The sequence below is a fragment of the Ambystoma mexicanum genome, chromosome 9 (genome assembly GCF_040938575.1).
Source record: "Ambystoma mexicanum isolate Mex_15411 chromosome 9, UKY_AmexF1_1, whole genome shotgun sequence".
In the NCBI taxonomy this organism is placed as follows: domain Eukaryota; kingdom Metazoa; phylum Chordata; class Amphibia; order Caudata; family Ambystomatidae; genus Ambystoma; species Ambystoma mexicanum.
In genome coordinates this window covers 1,353,877,023-1,353,902,298 of record NC_090931.1, presented here as the reverse complement: position 1 = coordinate 1,353,902,298, position 25,276 = coordinate 1,353,877,023, and the positions used below count along the sequence as shown (strand labels likewise).

Below are 25,276 nucleotides of genomic sequence, written 5' to 3'. Positions count from 1 at the left end.
TCTCCCCTACTTTTCCCTTGAAAAGGAACCTGGAATGACGAGAATCATATAGAATAGAGAGCAGCATTATTAAAACCCAATCATGGATACTATATACTGGAGTTATCACTTGTCCGAAAACACCTCTTTTTCCAACCAAACGACTGGCCTCTAAATCTCCTGCTACCCACAGCAATTTCCAGGGGCGTAGGAGACACATACATTCTGGGGGGGACAGAGGACATCTTGGGGACTTTGCTTTATTTATTTACTTATGTATTGTGTTTTAGTCAAAGAACTCGACTTTTCACACAATTAGAATTAAAATAGCAGTACGTATTAAATTACAAGAAAATTAAAGGATGCAGCAGCAAAGAACATGTCTTTGTATGTTGCATTTCTGGATTCATCATCTGACTATGAGCTCATGGTAAGAGAGAGGAAATAACAACTACTTCCAGTGGGCCACAGCTGGGACGCCAGCTCGTTAAGAGGCAGATCACCTGTAAGTGGACTCCTGCCAAATAAAGGAGTTGCAGCCTTTTCTACCAACTGTAAATTGCTACTTATTTTGTGTGGGTCAAGGAGACGTGTGTGTCTCTTGGAATGGAAAGATGGAGGTTTCAAAGAAAGAGGAAATCTTGTTTGGACCTCTGAGTAAGCCTAGTTATGGGAGTAGAGGGACCAGGTGTGTGATGTTGCTGATTTGATTGTCCTCTGGGGCGGGGGGGTACAGCAAACAAGGAGGATGTGCGATCGCAAGCCCACCCCCTTATAAGTTCTCCCGAGGTCCGCGGCTGGATGTGTCGGACCCAGAGGATGCCTAGTAGGTGGGGTGTATGTTGACCCAGGGGGGTGGCCAGAGGGACAGCCCGCTATGTGGGCTGCTCCTCTAGTGCCCCTGCGAGGGCTGGCCAGCCTCTCACGATGAGTCGGGTCCCTCTTATTCCATCTCATGCTGGCTTCAGAGACTAGCCTTTCTTTGCCTTTGTTATTCTGAATGCAGAGCTGGACTCTGTTCCTTTCTCGTTTAACATTTGCTGCAAAGCCTGATCTATTGATTATCTCATATGTTACTAGGACGACAGAGGATGGGTCCTCTGCCCTGTTACATCATTCAAAGAGCCCCTCTGGCCATTCCTTGCCTCTCCCTTGTCTCACTGCTAGCTTGCTTAATACATACCTCCTTGCTTGAACACTCAACATATTCTCCCTAAGACAGCAATGGCAGCTGCAGTCTGTCTTAACGTCTATTTGTTCCGTATCTTGAATTGGCCTCTTATTTCTGCTTTTCTGTCTGCAGGGGAAAGGCATGTGCCAGTCACTGCCATGATGGTTCTACCTGGCCATAAGAGGGCAACAGCTAGCCAATATTGGAAGAACATGGGCGTATTATGCCAGATGCTGGCAACTGCCTTCCTAATGCCTACACAAGAGACAACTCTTGCCTTTGTTTCTAACAGTAATTCAGTGATGAAGAAACACGAGAACACACACGTATTGCTTATAAATGAAGGGGATGATGTCACACTTGGTTAAGGCATTTTGATCACGCCATGATCTAATTTCCAGCTGCAATTAAGCGATTATCTTTTAGAGGTCTGGCTTTAAATAACATTAGTATCACCTGGAAAGCACAGAGGTTGCTCAACAGGGTTCCTGGAGCACGAGGGGTACCACACTCGTGGGCATGGATGATTGGAGGGCATTCTTGCCCTGGTTTGGAGCCTGGCCCCTACAGCCATTTAGGGGCCTATTACTTTTGGTTGTACGTACCCTTTGAGGGTGGACAGACATTGCCTCCTGCTTTAGCTGCCTAACAGCTCTGCTTTGCAACTTTATCACACATACCTCTCAGGTGGTATGTAACTCAATGCTACTAATGTTATCAGCTTCAGAAGTGTGGAGTCCTTTGCCACATCAACTTGGGTACAGCTTGGTACCTGAGACTTACCCATGTCTGAGTTGGCATCTGTCGCCCTGTGGGGAAGACATACGCAGAAAGAGTAGGGTGCAGTGCCCTTGTGGGTTTTTCACACATCTTCCTCGGGGTGGGCACAATTCACTGCGCAGAGAAATTGGCACATGCTGGGTAACATTCTCCCATTTTGACAATTTCACCCAAAGAGCAAAATTGGCCATTTGAAATACCTCTGTCGACTTATTATTGCGCAATCCACACTGATGGGATTAAGCACCTGCTTAACACGAGATGGCAATTAAGGGCTTTTGCCAACGCACTCAAGACCCACGGGACACCCTCTTACCAGCGACATGCCATGCTCAATCATTCTGATCACAAATTGCCATTTATCTGGGGTCATTTTAAATGTATTTATTTATGTATTTATTACATGTGTAGCATCACGCAAAACCCCCAAGCATCAAGGCGCAAAGTAAACTGCATGGAGTGGACCACTTCCATTGGCGAATGTTTTTACTTTTCCGCCACAAAATGGAAGACTTTACCATAAAAGGCAGGTGAAATCACATTGCTTTTCCACTTTGGAAGAGTGTAAATACCTCGCGCAATTAGCGATTGCTGGCAGAATTGACAATGGCTTCCTCTGGACTCCGCCCGCTTTTACCAGGTTTAATTTCCAAGCAGATCCCTCAGGAATCCCTTTCCTTATTTCCAGCATGAGAATCCATGCTGGCAGTAAGGCGGCATTTGTCTGGTGGAGCGGGAAATACAGGGGGTCCTGGTATGTCCACTCGCTCCCGAACTCCAGGCAGAAAATGCATGAAAATCTGGCTAATTAGAAAAAGCAACAGTAATAGTGTTTTCAACCACTTTTTCTGAACCAATTGACCTGGAAAATCGGAAGCTGAATGCATTCACTCTGACTATTATCCCACTGGAAGATTAAGCCAAGAAGTGAACACAGGTGTTACATATTCCTGTGCACAATCTGCATTTGGAGCATCAACTAACTGAGCTACCTTACAAATTATATCTCCTCTGGGACTTTACCGTCTTAACCCCTTAACTGCCATGGGTATTTCCCCCCAGTGCCAAGGCCTTTTTTGCTGATGTTGGTATATCGCCATTCAATCCATTGTAACTTCTTTGTTACATGAAATAGCCCCTTTTTTCCCGCATGTAGGTGGTCATAACGTCACCCAGGATTCCTAGTTTGCTGTAGGGGGGTGAGAGAAAATAACCAAAAAGGAGAATAGCCCCATAATTTATGACCCACAATCCCTGACAAAGTCTGAAATTTGGTGGAAAAAACACAATTTCACTTTGTCTGGGATTGTGGGTAATAAATTCTGGGGCGATTCGCGGAGTCAGACCTCTGTGGATTCCCGCAAGTGTCTTCTTTTCGGAAATGCATGGGGTACCCTGTTTTCCTTCGTTGCTTTGACACCCTAGGCCAAAATCTGTAGGTGGTCTCCCCAATCCCTTTGGGGGTTACCAGTGGTTAAGCCTTTTCCCTTTGCTCCCAGGTAGGTGCACCACACATGTGAGGTACTGTTTACGTCGGGACAACTGTGGGAACGTGGGAAGGTAGGGCATGTGGAGTTGGTGACGTGTTTCGTTGGGTGGCAAGAGTGAAATGTCTGCAAATTGTAGTTTTTTCACAAAATTTCAGAGTTTGCCAGGGATTGTGGGTAATACATTCTGGGGAGATTTGCGCAAGTCAGACCTCTGTGGATTCCCACGGGTGTCCTCTTTTTGGAAATGCATGGGGTTCCCTGTTTTCCTTGGTGGCTTCGTCACCCTAGGCCCAAATCTGTATGTTGTCCACATGAGCAAAATCTGCTCTGCCGAAAGGCTTGGGGTTACCAGTGGGTTAGCCTTTTCCCTTTGCGCCCAGGTAGGTGCACCCACACATGTGAGGTACCGTTTTTGTCGGGACACCTGTGGGAACGCAGGATGGTAGGACATGTGTTGTTGGCGGTGTGGTTCAGCATTCAATGAGATAGGTCAATTATGTTACACTTCTTTCACGACAAACGCTAAAAGCATTTTAGAATACCATATTACATGTATTCCAAAATAGAACTGCCAACATATTTACAAAGATTCCGTAGACATTAGAGGTGCGAGTAGCACGTAGGAATCTTCCAGAGGAAATGAGAACATGCAGAGTGTGTAAGAACTTGTAAATGTTGCAAAGGCAAAGTTGCAGTTTGTTACAATTGTGAGTACGAAAATGTTTTGGGCATTATGGTTACTGTGTTAGTGAACGTAACCGAGAATCTTTTTGCCTAAGAATAATTAACAGTGAACAGATAGGCTTCATATTAGCGGAGCTATCATTCTGAAATAAAGTTCAAGTGGATGTGAACACTAATTAGTCAGTGTCTGTGTTGCCATAATATGTATGTACCATACATGTGTTGTATGAATATTTGCTATATTTTAGCAAATATTGTTTGTACTGTGTAAGGTTTAATTTAAACCATATAACAAAAATAGAAACCATGTCAAAATAAAGTATTTTGTATGCCTTATTTTATGAATGTTTTGGTGTTATGCGCACACTTCCAAATAATGTTTCTGAATTTCAATTGTATTCTGTACCCAAATATATTAGGGTTACCTCCATAGTCCCTTTCATTCTGCATTCATTTGCTGCTTTGAAATTGAAATGGGGGCCATGAGGACCTTCTATGATTTTTGGTTATTTTTTATGCTGACATTTAAGCCAATAGACTCTCCAAGCACAGCATCTTTTTCAAGAAAAGTGTTGATGCCATTTTGGTGTAGCGTGACTGCATTTAACTGTGAGTCTAAAACACGTGGCTCTCAGATGTTTTGGACCATGATACCCATGCTTCCACACCATTGACTATCTTTGCTAGAGCTGCTGGGATGTGAAGTCCAAAACATCTGGAGTGGCAAATGCATTGGAAGACCTATAGTGATGCATGTGTTCACGTTGGTGAGTGCCTAATTTAAATGGCTGGTATTTGATTTATGTTGTTTATTGATTTAATAACAACATGTAATCATGTCTAGAATATGTAGGATGTATTGCTTAATTGATACCATAACACATGCTATAGTGGAATATATATGAATCTGTTTCTGTCTAAGAACAGAGGCCATGTGCTACACTGATAGACAATGCATAGCCACCTACACATCATGTGCTAATCATCAAGCACTGTTTGGAAGCACCGTGTAACAATCATGAAATATCTCATTCGAAAGACTACAACATTGATACTTTACCTCCTACGTCCCATTGCAAAGTTAGGGCAATGTGTGTTGGATTACCGACATGTAGCTAACATTAATCTTGGCCAAGAATAGATGTGTCACAGTTTACAACAGATACTTAAATAAATATACCTGCTCTGATTTCCACTGTATTTTCTGTCCCTTTCTGGATGACGAGTATCAATTTCCCGGTATGGAGGTAGAGAAGAAGGCCTCCCGAATCTTCAGACAGCTTGGTGGACAGCAACAGCCCATCATCATTCCACGTCCGGAACTGGAAACTGACTGACAGCCCGTCGATCTGGGGGGTGCCGGGCAAGAGCAGGAAGCTGCTGCCGGAGCTCACAAATGTGATTGGCACAATGCGTTGGCTAGAGCAGGAAAACGTCACATTACCCTGTAAAATATGTTAGAAAGCTGGCATTAGTGGGAGGGGAAGCTAGGAGGTAAAACTATGAGATATGTTTCTATTAGTTGTAGAGATATCGGGGTTGGGTGGTCACCTAGAAGAGAATAGATCTCACTTCCACGGTTAAATACTGCGCAACTCAGTCCTTAGACAAACATAGGATATCCGTTCATATGTTGAGCCTTATGTAGAATTGTCCTGCTTCGAAGTAATGTATGGATAAGTAATATTGATGCTCAATTTAAAGTTACTCAGACTACCAACATCAATTGATTTGAACCTGTAGGATTGGAACCAGTTTCTGCCTAGTATACACAGATATCTGAGGCAAAGCTTTAACTCGCTGAGCTCCCCGCCCCAACTAAGAATACAAAATAACACACATTACAACACACAAGATACACCAGTGACATCCGAAATCGGTGGCATCCTAGATGTGTGTGTTGTGTGGGTATGTGTATGCGAGGGGTTGTGTGTGGCATCCCGCCTGTCCAAATCCCTTTCTACTTTCAATGGACGTTGAGTTTAAGTTATTTTCTGTGTGTATAATGTGTGAGGGAAATCTGATAAGTGTTCCCATCGTTAGTGTTCCCAGAAAGACTGTTAGACCTGCCTCCATGTATAGTTGTATCCTGAACATATTTTAACAACACTGTCCAGACCCTTCTGTACCTCCCGATGCCATCTTCATCATTCAAGAATAGCATCCAACCGTCAAGTGTTACAGACTTTCTTAAAATGCCAACGGTTCCCACCTACAAAATTCCATTCTCACGTCATTCGTGCATGACATCACTCACACTCAATGTTTCTTGCAAGCAGGAAGGAAAGGGGGGCCATGCAAGATGCCAGAAATCGTTTCTTGCATTTTTGTTATAAAAGACTGCTTCAAACGTGAAATACTTTCCAATGATGTCTGGCAGAGCACGTGTCCTTGTTATTGTTTAAAGAATAACTGGAAACAATAGAAACACCGCACACGCACACATTTTGGTACAACTTTGCCCATATACACTTTCTCTTTAAAAAAAAACATAAAAAACAAAAAAAAATGAAACAAACAGTTGCTGCAGTCTCATGCCTTCTGACCAAATGTACACTCAATCTGAAGCTGAAATCACATTTATGAATTAGCCATTTAAATGCATAAACCCGGTGCAAAGTGTGCTGCAAAATTCTGCCGCTCACTTGGGGATACTAGATGTTGTATACAACACATTTCACTCTGGCCTTAGGGGAATACGCCAAGATTGACGTATTCATGATTGGTGTGTGTGTGTGTGGGATGCAGCATTCTGGTCAGGACGGCAAGCACTTAGGGCCCAATTCTGAGCTTGGGTTAAAAACTCCCCTCCAGTGTTCAGCATCACCATCCTGAGATGGGTGGAAAGACTGGAGGGAGATGTCGTGCCTTCGAGCCAACGACGCTGCTAATGTCCCTCATTGTGGGAGCATTGAGTGCAGAAGACTGCCACCCCTAATTTACGAAAGAGTCCTTTAGCTTTCAGTAAAATAGAAAATGGCTGCACTCTGCGAAATGCCTTCATTAAGAAGGGATGCACAGTAGATGTTAATGCCACCTATGAGCTGCCGTATTTTAACTTCTGTTTTTTGGCATGCAAAAGCAGGGACGTCATTTGGGGGTCGCCAGAGGTCGCAACTGCGACCTCTGAGGTCTCCCTTGTGACCTCTGTGGTCACCCTTGCGACCTCTAGAAAAGAAAAGAAAAAAAAAGATTGTTTTTTTTTAACTTTTTTTTAAAAACCTTTTTTTTTGTAATGCATGCTCATGGGCTGTGGCCAGCACCATGTGGCTCTTTAGTTTTGGAGTGGCTGGCTTTCTTGTTAAATCCCCTTAAAAAAAGAAGAAAAAGAAGAAAAGGAGTGACACAAGTCTAACACTTTCAGCACTGACCCTAAATAAGAAAGATTAGGAATACCAAATAAAGTGTCTTTCTGGAATTCTATACAATAATTGATACTCATTAAAGGTTTATTTCAGGCACACTTCAGGGGGTGAGTCACTGATTTAGTCTGTTCTTAAACGCCTCAAATCAGCCTTTCATCCTTCTGAGGTCGATACATGAGTACCAACAAAGGTTGGGTGATATTGGGTGTATATTTTTTCTATTTAAAGCGCTTAAGTATAAGTGCTATATAACAACACATCATCATTTGGTCATGGTGCTTGCATTCACAGTAATTTGGTAATATGGGCCTATACACACTGATCTTAACGATACATATGGCGATCCATTCTTGTATGAAATGTACATCACATTATAGTGATATCGTAACCATATTTTTTGTAGTGTACAATGCTATGCGATAGCACTTCCTGTTTTGTCAACGGGTGAAAGGTCGCGTTCCATCGCATCCCGCGATATCACTTCGGGGTGGGATCAAATGACATCACTTCCTGTGATGTCACCAGGGGTCAAGGGTCATGTGATGTCACTTCCGCTACCCCTGGCATTTTGGTGAAATGACGTCCCTGTGCAAAAGCAGGGCTTTGCCGGTATAATCCCCTTGCAGTCCCTTCCTTGCATTCGTGATGACATAAATAACGAAATATCAACGCTAAAAAACCAGTAATAGCCAAATGCTCTCCACACACCTAACAGCAAGTACTGTTGCGCCATTCTGGACGTGGGACTCACCTCATATGGTCACAGAATTCCTTTCTGGCGCCGCAAAATCTTGCACCAAGCAAAACCGTCACGTTAAGTGCTGTGCTTGAAACAGCGTTTATTAAGTGTAATCAGGTGAATTGAGTATAAAAGACTCCTAAAACTATTTTGCATTCTAGTAGAAAATGTACCGTCTCTCGCGGCCATCTTACATAAGGATTAAAGTATTCGCCTTGATACAAATGAAACTGACAATCCTTCAGTAAAACTATGACAAAGCTGTAATGGAAGTGTATTAAAAGCGTAGCAACTCCACAACAGTCCGTAACAATGTCCGAACCGCCTTTAAAGGCAACGCATCAGTAAAACAACCTCACTAGTGAAGTGTGACTGTAACACGCACTCCTTCCTGTCATTTGTTATCCACAATCTGCATATATAAGCAAACGGCCCTCTGGTTATTAGTCACACTCAATTAATGCTGGGAATAAACTGGTGAAAATAAACGCCCTCTCAAGCACCAGTAATCAGTAGGAATCCTCTATGTGGCTCCAACCCAGTATATGACTACCATATAGATCACATATGTCCTTCTTAGCAGGTCGTTGTATCATTTGCAAATCATTACCAAATTGACAAGAGACTCTAAGAATAATTAAATATTCTGCCAGTCCACCATTTCATTTAGACCAACTTCTGCAGAATTGCATAAGAAGATCAACCATAGTTCTTTGGCGTATGCTTACTTGGTAGCTGATTCTCCATTGTGGGGTGTCGGAATTTGCAGTAACACTTTCCATTTCAATGTATCACTCACAAGCTCCATTGCGATACAGTGATTCACTAGAGGGACTGTAAAGACTTAATTAAGAAGGGGTGTGCAGTAGATGTTAATGGCACCTCAGAGGTGCCGTATTTTAACTTCTGTTTTTTGGAATGATGGGGGTTTCATGTCCCTAGACCTCATTCTTTCTTTGTCAGAATATTGTAGATTTAAGCAATGTGTTGCTCCTGCTTCGAACAGCAAACACATTCCTATGTTTACACGGACCTTTAAATCTGTCTTTACAGGTTCAAATGAGTGCAATATTCACAGAGGCACCGCTATTGCAGTCATGCAGCAATCCGTTCAGCGATCAAAATGGCACAGCAAAAACTAATATACTTTCATTTTATATTGTTATGCATTTGAAATAAAGAACTGATTGGGCAGACCTTGTGAAATGCAGTGTGTGTGGACTCAATTTCAAAAATCACGGATTCTGAACAGACCTGATGACCTATACCTCACGGGCAAGAGATGTAAAACGCTGGCGTTCTAACTGAAACTCAGTAAAGGCACTGTCTGCACACCATTGCTTTGGGTCTCGAGAAAAAATGGCATAAGAGTGAGTGTACCTTCAAGTGCAACAATTTATTTTTATTTATTTATTTATTTATTTATTTTATTTGTTACACGCCCAGACCCTCAGGTGTCACGGCGTGGTTATAAGACAGCTTAGCAATTAGTAAAATTCAAACATTACATTCGTTCCATTACATGATATAAATTACAGAATATTCACAACATTATACAATAGCCTAAATATTCACAGCAGTATAAGATGGACGGGGTCCTATCTTTGGGTGCTAATATTGGTTGAATAACCAGGTTTTTAACTGTTTGTTAAAGATCGTGAAGGAAGATGCTTTTTTGATGTGGATGGGTAGCGTGTTCCAGTGTTTAGGGGCTAAAGTGGTGAAGCTGCTGCCCCCTGCTCTTGTGTTTTTGAATCGGGGGGGTCCAGGAGGAGTTTGTCATTGGATCTAAGTAGCCTCATGTCGGATTTGGGATGCAGAGTGTTATTGAGGTAGATAGGTCCTTTTTTGGTAAGGCATTTTGTGGGTGATGCATAATGTTTTGAAGATAATTCTGGCTTTGATGGAGAGCCAGTGGGCATTTTTCCTGATCTTGGATATATGGTCTGATTTATTTATGCCTAGAGCGGCCCTCAGGACTTTATTTTGCAAAAGTTGCATTTTGGCTAGGTTGGTGTTAGAGGTGCCCAGTAGTAATACATTACAGTAATCCAATTTCGATAGGCCCAGTGCTCTGGCTAGGGTGAGGCAATTTGCTGGGGTCAGAAATTGTCGGCTGAGCGCAATTAATTTAGAGGTGTAGGCCGTGGAGGAGGAAAGTACATTGATCTGTTTAGTCATGGTCAGGCTGGCATCGATGTACACGCCCAGTGTTTTTACTTGCTTTGACACTGGAATATTGGTACCGTCGATATTGATGATTGAATATTCTGGCTGAAGGGTTGCTATTTTGGCTGGAGATCCTACGATGAGAACTTCTGTCTTCTCATCGTTAAGACATAGGCTGTTTAATGCCATCCAGTTTTGTATGATGACGTAGATTTTATTGATTGTTAGTGTGTCCTGGTCATAGTTGCCTGTCAGTGGTAACAATAACAACACCATGTCCCAAGCCATTGAAGCAAACCATGTGAAGCATAATCCAGATTTGGGACAGATATTCATTTGAGTGTCCTATCCAAAAGAGAGACACGTTTTCCAAAAACCCGTTCCATATCTAAATGGATAAACACCTCATACTAATTATTCCTTTTAAATAAATATAAAATAAAGACAATATTTGGAAGTGTGACTCGTTGATTTGCATGGCAGTGAGCCTTTGCCTAAATACGTTATTGTACTGTAACATGTTTGTCTTGGCACTGCAACACCAGATCATAAACATATGTCAAAAGTGGAGCAGAACCAGTGCATACTACAAGAATGACCATAGCAGGAAATCACAACACAAGAAAACGAAGAAGTATAAGTTGTTCTTGCAACATGCATTCTATACTCCTGCAATGCTGCACTGAAAACAGCAATCTCACAATGTCTCATGTTCTGTGTGAATATAAAATTCAGTCCTAGTTTATTTGTACCGTTCTTGAGCTATGGTATTTCATGTTTAATGAATAAAGCAAAACCACAGCTACTATAATTAAAATAATAAAACGGTGACTCCAAGAGCTACTCCCACAACAGCTGAGACAACTTTGACACTCTGTCGCATTCTGTGCACGCTACTTCCACTCTGCATCATTCTTCCCAACATACACTACCATGGACCACATGACTTTGTCTCTAGAATGCTGTGCCATCCTAGCCAGTGTGTGAACATGTATTTATTTATGTATTTATTTATTTCATTTGATGAAGTGCTCAAACCTGGAGGTATCACAGCGCTTGTACATAGTAAGTGGTTACAGACAACAAATGAACAACATGGTACATAGCATGTTTAAACACACTTGTCACAAATCCAGGTTTTTAAGAGCTTTTTGAAGTCAAGGAAAGATTTGTTTTGGATATGTTCTGGCAGAGAGTTCCACAAGGTTGGGGTGATAATACATAGCCCCCTGCTAGCTTATGGTTTATTTTGGGTGTAAGCAGGGCAAGGCTGGAGGAGGAGCGCAGAGCAGGATTCACAGGTTTAGCTGAAATACGTGGGATTAGGTAGGAGAGGGCATTCTTGTGCAGACATCGGTGGTTTAAACCCAGGGCTGCTCTGAGGCCCTTGTTTTGCAGGAGTTGCAATTTTGCAAGGTTGTTTGCAGAGATTCAGGAAAATAGCACATTGCAATAGACAAGCTTACTGGCAATAATGGTTTGGGTGAGAGTCAGGCAGGTTTGTGGGGAAATACATTTCCTACTCAGGCAGATGAGTTTAGCCGTGTAGGTGGCAGATGAGACTAGGGCATTGAAATGGCGGGACATGTTTATCTCAGCATCAAGATAGACCCCAAGAGTAATAACATGCTTGGAGACCTGTATGATGTTTCCGTTGATAGGAAAGGAAGAGTATGAAAGAGCCAGGGAGCTTAACCGGCGAGCAAAGCCCACATAAGACGCTTGGTCTTATCATGGTTAAGAATATCAACAGCAAGCGGTGTGAAGCAAACCACCCAGTCTCAGGTTAGGGCAGTGCAGGGTGTGTGGACTTCCTTACACCTGGGTCCACTCACTCAGATAAACGTGAAATGTGTGTTGCCAAAATGGACGGGGCAGAAAAGTGCACAGTGTAAACCTTTACATTGCTGCTTCTGTCTTTTTCTTTTTTTTTTTTTTTACTTTTGATTTCCTCCACTTTCTTTGTTATGGAAATGGGGAACACCCTTGCAACCCCCAAATTAACATAATGTCGAACAAGGGGAGCAGGGGACACGCATTTGTCATTTTATTATCAATATGTTCTGCTGCCTCGACAAACTCTCTAGTCAAACATCTCACAAACTTAGACATGGACTTATTTATAAAACAAAAATGTGAACACAAATCAGTACATCACTCATCTTGTGTAGGCCCAGATCACAGCTTAGAGCCCCTTTCTATGATACTCAAAGCACCTAGGCCAATGTAAACCATTTAAAGCGTTCACCAAATTAAACATGGTGTGTCATATGTCACTAATGTGAGCCTAGTGAGCCCGGGACTTAAAGACATTACCATCTGGGAAGGATATTCCTCTGATCTGCCAAAACAGACAGTCCGGCTAGGAATGTGTATGCTAAGTGTGCAAACACGGATCTGGCCCCTTGACAAAGCAAAGACGATTTTCAAATTGAACAAGACGAGGGGCGTAGCTTGGGATACCCTGTTACATTTCCTCTAAGCAACGAAGTGAGGACATTTAAAGAAACATGCATCAACTTTGTGACATGGTACCTACCCTATCACGGATTACAAAACATATGAAATTAGGAGTCCATTACAGGGAAGTTTAAAAGAACCAATATTTAATGATGCCAGTCCCCATGTTGAGGGTGAATGGTCAGTGTCTTATGTTGTATAGTGGCTAATTGGACATGTGGAAATGTCTTGACCTATACAACGGACCTGTGTGCCTTTCTGATATGGAATCATGTGCTAACTTCCTGGAAAGTACAAACTAATAGTTTTCGGTGTTAGGATTTGTTGTCCCCGCCTGTCCCCTACCAGCTAGGATACCCATGCCACAACTGACAACACACTGCATATCAATCTCACAAAAACTGCCACCCCTGTGACAACATTCCGGACACTGAGCATGGAATACCTGACTGTCATTCAAACATCCCTCAAAGCCACATTGTAAATGGATGACACTGTCTCTGTACTCAGGATCTCTCTGACTGAAGCACTCATCCCTTAACTGGCAATCATCACCAGCTCACTCACTAAAAGTGCCTTACTGAGACTTATTCAAGACTGGAAAAATATCCTCGAAACCATCACTCAACTGTGAACACCTCAGCAACTGCTGCCAAATGAACCATCTTTTCCTTTTTTATTTTTTTTAAAAATGTGTTCAATTGGTTAAAAGCAAATTCACCTTTAACAACGAGATATTTCAAAATAATTTTTACAATTTGATACAAAATTTCATAAAATGTAAAGCTAAGAAATATTCAAATTAGGAACTCGGTATTAGTATAAATGTCAATATTTAACATTTTGACAAATGATGTAACAGCCACAACCATCGAGGTGGTGGACCCAGCCAAACAGTTCTTCCACATGAATTAATCACTAGCCCCCTCGAACACATGAACATACTTCTTAAAAGCATTCCATCTCATACCATGGACAGCTGTACAGCAAGTTAATACATGTTTGATAGTTTCTTGATACTCTTTATCTTTACAGAACCTGCAGAAAGCAAGCTCTGCCAATTCAAATCCTTATCGTACCAGGATTTCTTTAGCATGCAGTTAATTCCACCTGAACATTAGAAAGAGACGGCCAGTATAACTATCAGGGTAGAACAGCAGGAAGGGGGCTAACATGCTCCTCTTCTTGTGATCTCCCTGAAGATGACACAATGAGGCATATTGATGCAATCCATCCACAGTGTGAGCCTATCATAATAATAGAGTGTATATTTGACCTTAGTCAGATTTAACAAAATATCGTCTTCATAACAGCCACATTCACCTATTAAGGCAGAACATGTTTCTTTAATTTCCTGCAAAGCACTGGACCCATTTTCCATACAGAATAAACAGCTATTGTTCACAGGGTAGCAGATTTTACCTATACAAAGAGATGTACCTCCACGCGGCCCTAGCTTTTAGGGAAACAATACCTAGTTCGTATTGTATTGCAAAAAGTGGTATTGAGCCAGGGACTCGCAGATCCTTCCTCCAAATCAAATCTTCAACGGTTGATACATACTCAATTATGGGTAGATCGTAAACTTCAATTCCATATTAGAGTTTAGGAACAATGTTCATTTCGAAAAAACAATACAAGCAATAAGGGAAAAATTGACATACAGCAAATCCACTCTGCATAATTGGTTGGATAAATCAATCACCCGTGATCACAACCAGTAGCAGATTGCTGTGTTATTACTTTTAGAGGTTATGTAGAAAACGAGGTATAGGATTGAGTAAACTGGGGTCACTGGCTCAGACTGAATTCGCCAGGTGAATGCCACCTTCTTCTTACCCTTGGACAATTGCATATTGTTGGTCTCAGCTGGATTAATAGTAAGAAAGTGGTCATCCACAAAAGTGGAAAAACCTTGCAGCAGATGTTTGAGGCCAAAAGGTGTACAATCGAACATGAAAAAATCATCAACGTAGGCCAACCATAAGGGTATTAACTTGTGCAGGTTTGGTGTAACAAAGTCTTTAGGTCAAATGTAGTCTCCTATGTCAGCCATATACAATATAAGTTAAACAAAGAAGGGGCCAGGGCATGTGCCTGCCTAAACCCCCTGGACATGAGAATAGATTGTGACATTAATCCAGTATGGTTTAGACACACGAATCATACAGAGACCAGCCCATTCGGCTAGCAGATCTCAAATTTAGCGCCTGTGAAATCTATTAACCCATAGCACAGATGTCAATCTACACAGAACTCCGTCCTGATGAAGGCCGTGTTAAAGATGAGGCACACCTAGCCCACCTAGAAACGGCTGAAACACCTGGTGTAGACGCCCTACTCCCCCCAAAACTACAGCACATTAATGCTGTTTACGCAAGAAAAATAATTTTGTGTACCCACCATTGTTCTATGTGTTTTCCACAAATGTTGACTTGAATATGTACACTGTAATATGTGAATTTCTTGGCAAATCCTAATAGGAGTCTGGTTTGTTGCACACACACAATTTGGAGATTGTCCCAAAAAATGTTTGTTTGGCACTGTGTGTTGTAAATATATTTCTGTTTTTTTGTCTGATTGTTCTGTTTTAGCAAACCATTTTGATGTCTTAATTTCTCTAAATGTTGGATTTATGTCTTTTTGCACACAACTCTAATATAAAAAAAATGAGATTTATCTCTACAACATACTATTGAAGAGTGATTCCTTCCTTAGCAATGCAGAGTTTGATAATACATGTGGAGGTGTTGTTCTGAGCCTAGCATCCTTGGACCTATTCATTTGTATCTTTTGTTTTCCTGGTTTAGACACACGTACATGGTGAAATTCTCATATAGGTCTATTATCAGCCTTAGCAGGACCCTGGGAATACCCCACTTGTCAAGTTTTTGCCATAAAAGATCGTGGTCACCAGAGTCAAAAGCGCTGTGAGATCCACTCAAGCCAACACAACTGGCTACTACCCTTCCTCCACCCAAGATGTTGAAAACATTTAATCAATAGGTCATTAAGGGATTTACCCAAGTTGCGTCTGAAACCTGCCATTTTTCAACTCTACCTGTTTAAGATACCCGTAGTTCTAAAAGAGAGAGAAGAATACCAGCAAAGACCTTTGAATCCACATCCAAAATTGAGATCAGCCTTTAATTACATGGATTAGTTCTGGCCCCTTTCTTACAAATTGGGACTATGTGCGCTTGGGACCAGTTACAGGAAAATACTCTGATCGAATCACCTCAGTGATCAAAATGGGCTGAATAGCTGCCCAGTTCTTTGGTTCAAATTTAAATAAAAGGTTTGAAAATGTATTCAGACCTGGAGCATGTAACAAATGGATCGCAAGTATAATCTCAAGCACAATCTCATAACTGGTGTCTATAATGTACAGTGGTTCATTTGATCTGGACTGTATAAATGAGTTGGAGGAGGATTCCATAGGCTTTGCATATAAAGACTGAAAATGTTGAACCCAGTCCTTCACAGAAACTGGGTTGAACAAACAGCTAGATAATGAGGCATCAATGTTATTTATTTATTTATTTATTTATTTATTTATTTATGTATTTATTGGATTAGATATATTTATAGCCAAAAGGCTTTATATATCACAAAACATACATCATATACAAGTAATAAGACAAAAGACTAAAATTACACGGTTCTTAAATACAGAGAGCAACTACACATTAAAATACATCATTCAGTACATTTTAAAATCGCCACAATCTTTACATAAAATACGACTAGATGGCAGATTAGATTTATATCATTGCCTCTCATAAAAGACATCCATAATTCAGTAAATGCATCATGTCAATAGCATTAATAAAAGATTTAAAAGATTTAGTTCTTATCACAGTCAAGCTTTCACATTTCATAATTAGGTAATAAAGTGACTCATGAACATCATTGCCACATAAACGACATTTCCTCATTTCATGTGGAATACCAACAATATCTCCTTTGGTAGCTAATGCTTCCGTCATATTAAATTTCATTAGAAGATATGTACGAAAAGTGCTAGTGCTAGGATATGCTTCAATATATTTTGGAGGCGTTGTTCTGGTTAAATACCGTTTGAGATATGGACTACTATTTGACTTCGAGGCAATATTAATTACATTTTGCTCATTCCAACAATCAAACACTTTCTTTTTTATATCTCTTTTTAGTGTGACAATCATTAACAAACCTGGAGTACACCCAGGCAACAATTTTCTATAAATTCTTTGTAGTATGCCACGGATACCAACGAGCATCATGCCTTCTAAACGGAGATGCACTTGCACATATGGTACAATAATCGTGTCATTTGCTAAAGTAACCACCTTTTCATAGCTCAGCACACATTGGCATGTATAAGCACACCAAATACCTTTAATAGCAAACTCCAGATATAAATATTCAATACTAAGATTGCATGGTAACCGAAATAGCTTCCTCAATATTTTTGACTCAAGCACTACCATGCGTTTAACAAAGGAGTGGCCCCATATTTCTGCTGCATACAGAATCATAGACCGTATTTTGGCCAAATATATATTTACAACAGAGATGGCACAATAGCCACCATTTTGACCAATAAATACACTTAATGCGTTCGTAGACGCAATACACCGATTCTGCAGTGTGGACCAATGGGATTCCCATGTTAGCTTCTCATTGACAATAATGCCGAGGTATTTATATGATATTACTTGTTCCAAATTTTTTGGATCTAGGTTCCACAAATATCTCTTTGGTCTTCGTTTTTTTGAAAAGACCATAATTTAGCTTTTCTCTATATTAATGGTCAAACCATTTGTGGCAGAATAAGCCACCAACGAATCAAGCATATGCTGGAGGCCAGCTGGAGTATAATCCAGTAACAGCAGATCGTCCGCATAGGCAAGCCATCCAACAATTACACCATTTACTTTCACGGGATTGGCCTTAGTTAGATTAAATGCATTCATCATATCGGACAAATAAAGATTGAAAAGTATTGCTGCTATCATGCATCCTTGCACCACCCCACAATGGGTTGCCATATTTTTCGATAATCATCCTGCTGCATTGAGTCTTATTCTCACCGGTGTCGGTATGAAGTAACATTAACATCTGCAGTAAGCCTTGTGGGATTCCCCAAGAGTTGAGTTTATGCCACAATTTATTGCCTAGAATAGTGTCAAATGCAGCGGAGAAATCTATATAGGCACAATATACATCTAAGTGCCGTTTGGTCCAAGCATGCTCAATAGCAGATGTTAATATTAGTAAGCTATGTGTGGTGCTTGATTTGTCATGAAAGCCAATTTGATTGCCTGGTAATATGTTGGAAGTGGCAATCCATACATTCAACTCTTGAAGCAGAACCTTAGTAAAATTTTTGGATGAAACATCAAGCATTGCCAACATTCTAAAGTTGGCAGGATTGTCCCATGATCCTTTTTTATATACCGTTAGAATATGGCTTGTTTGCCATGAGGGGGGAATCACACCTGACCTACCAACTTGTTTAAATAACAGCAATAACACCTCACCCGATGATTGTTTTTTAATAACTAGGTTACAGACACCCTCAGGGCCTGCCGCCTGAGAGTTTTTCAATTTATCTATGATCTTAATGATATCTAGGACAGATACATTGCATTCCCATATAGCTTGCCGCAATGAAAGAATGTTATTGGATTGTTCATTTTTGCTCAGTGTGTCTTTAATATAAAGGGCCCAGGTGTCCTCTGAAATACAATTAATCGACAATTCTCGCTTTTTATGTTTTCGAAGAAGGTGCCAAATGTCTTGGTTATTATTAGACATGGCTAGTATTGCGATTTTTTTCCATAGGTGTATTTCAGTTTCTCTTTTATGAATGCTGATCCACTTTCTATATTCCAATTTAAGTGTTTTAATATGAGATGCAACTGCTTGATCAAATGATGCAGGAGCATGTTAGGGAGAATTCTCTGTTTAGGCTGAATTTCCTAACCTAGTGAGTCCCCAAACAGCTTTGCTGGATTTCTGGAGTTTGTTTTTTTCCATCCTGCCAAGAGTGAGACTCTTTTTCTCCCACTCTTGGATATGAATGTGGTTAATTCCTTTGAATGTCAATGTGTTCTATGGGCTATGGGGTCTTTTACTCCATAGGGTCTCATATGTTTTGCTATGTGTGTTACAATGCACCCTCTGTGCCGTAACACCGGGGCGTCCTAGAGGACCCCCACCATAGACTCCATACCCTGGGACTGACCACTGTCTCCCAGGACATGTAAAGTCACCATTGGCTTTACTAGACATACATTTACTAACAGAACTAGTACAAACCATCCTATTGTGGACGTACTGGTAGGGGTAATTCGATTACCCCTGGATCTGTTATTCGAGGGGGCACTGTCCCGTCCCCCCTCGTTGAGTTTTGGCTGGTGGCAGTGGAAACTACTTGTTATATTCGACCCCGAATATAACTCTATGGGATTCTTCCCATTGTTGGAGGTTAATACTTTTTCTCGTTAATCTCTAACATACCACCGGCTTATTTATCTTAAATAAATCTAACGGTTGGTATTTTCTGCAGAACTCGGTTTTTAAAATGGCATCTGTGTTCATCTCTGTGACTCCTAAACCAAAGGTTGAGCCCTTTGTTCCACTTTTGGCGGGCTTCTGCACAGAGGCCCTCCAAAGTGGTGCCATTCTGTCTGGGTACCACAGGGGGTGTGGGAGGGGGTTTAGGCACCCTGGACTGAGTTGCCTTGCCAACTCAAGTCGCACTCTGATGTGATTGGCCCAAGTGGTGAGCCACCCCGCTCACCACTTAGCGTGTTTTGATTGACAGCTAGGCTGAATGAATGGGGGTTTTCTGCATAAAAGCAGGGCTTTTGGGACTGGATCTTCAAAAGTCGCCACAGGACCTAAGAATCCGACGAGGGTAAAGCTGAGCCGACCTGCAACGACGACACCTCCAGTGGAGCCTTGCTGAACCGACTCACCACTTCCCAATGACAGAGGAGATCTCCCGGCTGGAGAGTCTTCTTCCCCTGACTGGTGGGAACAACCAGTGCCCTTTGCTTTTTCTTCGCTTCCAGGGCGTAGTGGTCGAATTGCCCGTGCTGAGCACCCCGGCAACCGGATAGCCACTAACCCGTACCGCGACCAAAAGGTGGTGCCTTGTGATGGAGCACTCCGTGGCTGGTCTCTTCCCTGGTGGTGCAACGATCTTCAACTTTCCTTCGACGACGAGAGCATCTCTTCTCTTGGCAAAGCCCCGACTTGCATTCACCACCAGGAACAACTGCCCCCGCCGGAGCTGTCTCTCCACATACAAGGTACCGTGTCTGCCTGGCTTCCCTTGTGACTGTTAGCGTGAGGTGTCTTAATCCTCGCCTCTCTATTGGGTCGCCTCCAAGCCTTCTTAACTTTCTGTTCTGAACTGGTCCAATCTTTCTGTGACAATTTTGCGCCAAAGACTAGAAGTGCATTTCCGCTGTGATACTTTTTGGGACATTTCGCCTTGCCTCTCTCCGAGCGGGCCTGGCCTCTGAACTTTGCGATCTACAGTAGACCCTACCTTGCTTGCCTTGCATTTGTTCGTAAAAGTGTTGGTATCGAGTTGATTTCAGACCCTGCCTTTTCTCTCCCGTCCTAACGAATACTCTAGTGCCATCTAGGTTAAAGCATTCACCTCTGTCTGCAAATAAGTGGTGCTGTTGAACCGAGACTTGTCAAACTGTTGTTAGGGGGATTGATTTACTTATAGTAATTGTAATTGGAGTTGTTTGCCGTATTAGTGCCAGAGTGTTTTCCATAGATGTGTTGTTATAAATAAATACCTATATATCTTTACACCCAAGCTCTGTTCCGTGTTTGCTTGTTCTACTGTGTAAATTGCCCTATTTTGTATACTCCACATACTGCCTAACGTTTCTTGAGAGAGGTCTGACTGCTCAGCCACAGCTGCCAGGTGAATCTGTGTGGTACAGACAGCTACCAAGTGGGTTTACTGCCAACACCTGTAAGCCTAAATCGTTTGCAGTGGTCCCAGAGGGAACTGCACAGGTTTTCCGCTTAACACTGGTGTACAGCGGTGGGATTTGTATCGAGTATACAGTTTAGAGTGCTTTTCAACACTTTAGGATAACTAACCACAAAGCTTAGCACTAAAAAGCAACTTTCAAAAAACATGTTGTTATGGAGAATTCCCTGTTTAGGCTGAATTTCCTAACCTAGTGAGTCCCCCAGCAGCTTTGCTGGATTTCTGGAGTTTGTTTTTTCCATCCTGCCAAGAGTGAGACTCTTTTCTCCCACTCTTGGACATGTATGTGTGTGTAATTCCTTTGAAATGTCAATGTGTTCGATGGGCTATGGGGTCTTTTACTCCATAGGGTCTCATATGTTTTTCTATGTGTGTTACACCGCACCCTACGTGCCGTAACACTGGGGCGTCCTAGCAGACCCCCACCATAGACTCCATACCCGGGGACTGACTACTGTCTCCCCGGGCATGTAAAGTCACCATTGGCTTTACTAGACCTAAATTTACTAACAGGACTAGTACAAACCATCTTATTGTGGACGTACTAGTAGGGGTAATTCGATTACTCCTAGACCTGTTACTCAAGGGGCCACTGTCCCGTCCCCCCTCGTCGAGTTTTGGCTGGTGGCAGTGGAAACTACTTGTTATGTTCGACCCCGAGAATAACCCTATGGGATTCGTCCCATTGTTGGAGATTGATACTTTTTCTCGTTAATCTCTAACGTACCACCGATCTACTTATCTTAAATAAGTTTATCGGATGGTATTTTCTGCCAGAACTCGGTTTGTAAAAAGGCGTCTGTGTTCGTCTCTGTGACTCCTAAACCAAAGGTTGAGCCCTTTGTTCCACTTTTGGCGGGCCTCTGTACAGAGACCCTCCAAAGTGGTGCCATTCTGTCTGGGTTACCTCAAGGGTGTGGGAGGGGGTTTAGGCACCCTGGACCGAGTTGCCTTGCCAACTCAGGTCGCACTCTGGAGTGATTGGCCCAAGTGGTGAGCGTTCCCGCTCACCACTTAGCATGTGTTGATTGACAGCTAGGCTGAATGAATGGGGGTTTTCTGCATAAAAGCAGGGCTTTTGGGACTGGATCTTCAGAAGTCGCCACAGGACCTAAGAATCCAACGAGGGTAACGCTGAGCCGACCTGCACGACGACACCTCCGGTGGAGCCCTGCGGAACCGACTCACCACTTCCCGACGACAGAGGAGATCTCCCTGCCGGAGAGTCTCTTCCCCTGGCTGGTGGGAACAACCAGTCCCCTTTGCTTTTTATTCGCCTCAGGACGCAGTGGTCGAATTGCCCGTGCAGAGCACCCCGGCAACTGGATAGCCACTACCCCTGAACCGCGACCAAAAGGTGGTGCCTTGTGACGGAGCACTCCGCGGCTGGTCTCTTCCCTGGTGGTGCACCGGACTTCATTTTCTTCGACGACGAGATCAGCTCTACTCTTGGCAAAGACCCGACGTGCATCCACCACCAGGAACAACTGCCCCCGCCGGAGCTGCCCTCCACAACAAGGTATCGTGTCTGCCTGGCTTCCCTTTCGATCGGTTCGAGTGAGGTGTCTTAATCCTCTCCGTTCCGTTGGGTCGCCTCCAAGCTTTTCTCATCCTTTGTTCTGAACTGGTTCAACCTGCCGATAACAATTTGCTATACAGACTTGAATGCATCTCCACTAGAGACTTTTTGGGACATCGCGCCTTGCCTCTCTCCGAGTGGGCCTGGCCTCTGAACTTTACGATCTATTGTGATTCTTGCCTTCCTGCCTTGCATTTTATCCGCTAGGATTGAACTGTGTTGATTTCATGACCTGCCTATCTTTTTCTCTCCCGTCCTAACTAATATTCGAGTGTCATCTGGGTTGAGGTATACACCTCTGTCTGAAAATAAGTGGTACTGGTAGAACCTAGAGTTGTCAATATTGCTAGGGGGATTGATGGTCGACTTCGTAGAGTAATTGTGTTTGATTTGTTTGCCTTGATTTGCTTTAGTGTTTTTCATAGATGTTCTGTTATAAATAAATGCCTTAATATCTTTACACTAAGCTTTGTTGCATGTTTGCTTGTCTTGCTGTGAAGAATTGTCCTATTTTGTATACTCAACATACTGCTCAACTTTTCTTGAGAGAAGTCTGACTGCTTAGCCACAGCTACCACGTGAATCTGTGTGGTACAGACTGCTACCAAGTGGGTTCACCGCCAATGCCTGTGGTCCTAAATCTTTTGCAGTGGTCACAGAGGGAACTGCACAGGTTTCCGCCTAACACATGTCTACTATGGAAGTTTACAGTCAAGAGTCCTTGTCAGGTGAAAATACTGAGAGTTTGAGAGCTCTCTGTAGACAAGAGAATCTTTCTGTAAGAGGCAAGAAAGTAGAACTGATAGCGAGATTGCTGGAAAACCAAAGTCTGGGTACTGGTTCAGAGAAACCAAATTCTCCAGCGAATGTAGAACACAGTTATGGTATTGATCTGAATAAAAGTCTTGATAATGAGTCAGAAGAGGAAAGTGAACCTAATGAAGTTAGCCACTCTGAGCCTCTGTCTGCCTTACCTACTGTACCTACGGGGCCCATACCAGGTCCCACATGTAACCCTGCTTATTTTGAATTTGAAAAAATGAAGCTCGAATTAGAATACAAGCGTTTTTTAGTTTATCTGAAAAAAACCAAGAGCTCGAGTTCAGACGGATGAATGCCCAGGCTGAGCAGAAGCAAGCTGAGTTAAGGCTCAGAGAAATAGAACTTAATCATGAGTTAGAGATGAAAAAGTTATCTGTGGAAAGTGCTTCGCTCTCCTCTGGTTCCTCTAGAAGTTCCAGTCCCAAAAGACCCCGGATGCCTAAGGAATTAGTGGGTATGTATGAACCGAGATTGGATGTGTTGGATTGGTTAAAACTGTTTGAGTATAATCATGGGCTCCAGAGCATCACAGGGAATGAGCTACTTCCCTTGTTGTCCTCTAGGCTTCCCCCTGTTGCGACTGATGTGGTAATGGAGTTGGGGGAGGTGGATAAGAAGGATTACGAAAGTGTGAAACTAGCTTTGATAGCTAGGTTCGGGAAGACCCCCTCCCAGTATCTTAAGAGGTTTAGAACCCTCCAAAAGCATGATGGTACCCCTTGGGCTACCTGGGTGAGTGAAGGGTTGAAAAACTTAGAGGGATGGAATAAGGGTTACAAAGTGAACACTTATGAGGGTATGAAGAATCTTTTTATGTTGGAGTCTCTTTATGATGCCTGTTCTCCTGAGCTCAGACAGCACTTGACTGATTCAAAGGAATTGGATTCCAGGGAGCTAGCTAAGGCTGCTGACTTGTGGGTTGCCAACAGAGCTACTCATAAGGATTCTGAGGCAACTCAGAAACAGGATGAGGGAAAACAGCCTAAGAAAGACTCAAAAGAGAATTCTAATAACTCAAATTCCAACGAGGGCCCCAAACAAAACCATAAGGGTAAGCCACAAGGAAAACCGCAGCAGAATAGTGTGCCTTCTGGTGCCAAACCGGAGGGAGGCCAGAACAAGCCACCATTCCAAAAAGCATTCAGTAAGTGCTTTGTTTGTGGCTCGACTGACCACGTGAAAGGAGATCCCAGATGTAAGGGTAAACCTTCAGGGGTCCAGCTTGTCTCCTTAGCCTTCGCTCCAGAGGAGGAAGTCCAAATGGCAAGTGGAATCTTTCTACTGCTGGCTGATGAACCCATCAGAGTCTCAGCCAGTGTTTCTTTAGTGTCTCTGGGGTTGTGGGAACAACATAATTCAGATGTCTATAATTCTATCCCCGATAATACTAAAGAGTATTATAAGGAGAGTGTCCAGGTGAATGGTCAGGAGACTCCTGCCATTAGGGACACTGGGGCCAGCATAACTGTGGTGGATAAATCGTTTTTTCAGGCCGAGGATGTTGCTAAGGCACCCAAACGCCTCACCAAGTTAGCTGCAGTGCCTGTGCAGATGATTCCCCAATTACCAGTTCTCATCCAGTGTAACGACATGACTGTTAAGATCCCTGTCAGCATACAGAGTGAGGTACCAGGACGTGTTCAGTTTGGTACCGATTTGAAAACTCTCGGAGTTGTTTCGCATACCCCCAGACCTCCTAGTAAACGGTTACAGGAGCTAACAAGACCTTCAAGGGAGAGAACCATGCGAGGAACTCTCCAGGAGATGATGAAGAAATATAATACTCCTGCTCCACTGGAATTGTCAGCTGCTGTCTCAAAGAAATCAGAAGAGAAAGGGAAACCTAAGACTTCTATACCGAAACCAGCAGCCAGCATTTCCGTGCAGCCAACAAGGACTTTCCTGCGGTTGTCCAAAGTTTCACCCGTAACTCCACCTCCAGCTGCGGCTGAGAGGGAGGTACAACCCTGTGTGGTAGAATTAGACTCTGAAGAAGAGCTAATGGAAGGCCAGGAACTCAATGGAGA

The 25,276-nt window shown here is 42.7% G+C and overlaps 1 protein-coding gene across 2 annotated transcripts in view; it reads right to left on the bottom strand.

Annotated features, from left to right (window-relative positions):
- The window catches only part of LOC138489128 (contactin-associated protein-like 5), a 1,755,478-nt gene that overhangs the window by 833,905 nt on the left and 896,297 nt on the right, over positions 1–25,276 (bottom strand). For both annotated transcript variants that reach the window (XM_069616764.1, XM_069616763.1), the window contains exon 8: positions 5,285–5,549. In XM_069616764.1, coding sequence (XP_069472865.1) covers positions 5,285–5,549 — 265 coding nt within the window. The remainder of the gene's footprint in view (positions 1–5,284; positions 5,550–25,276) is intronic.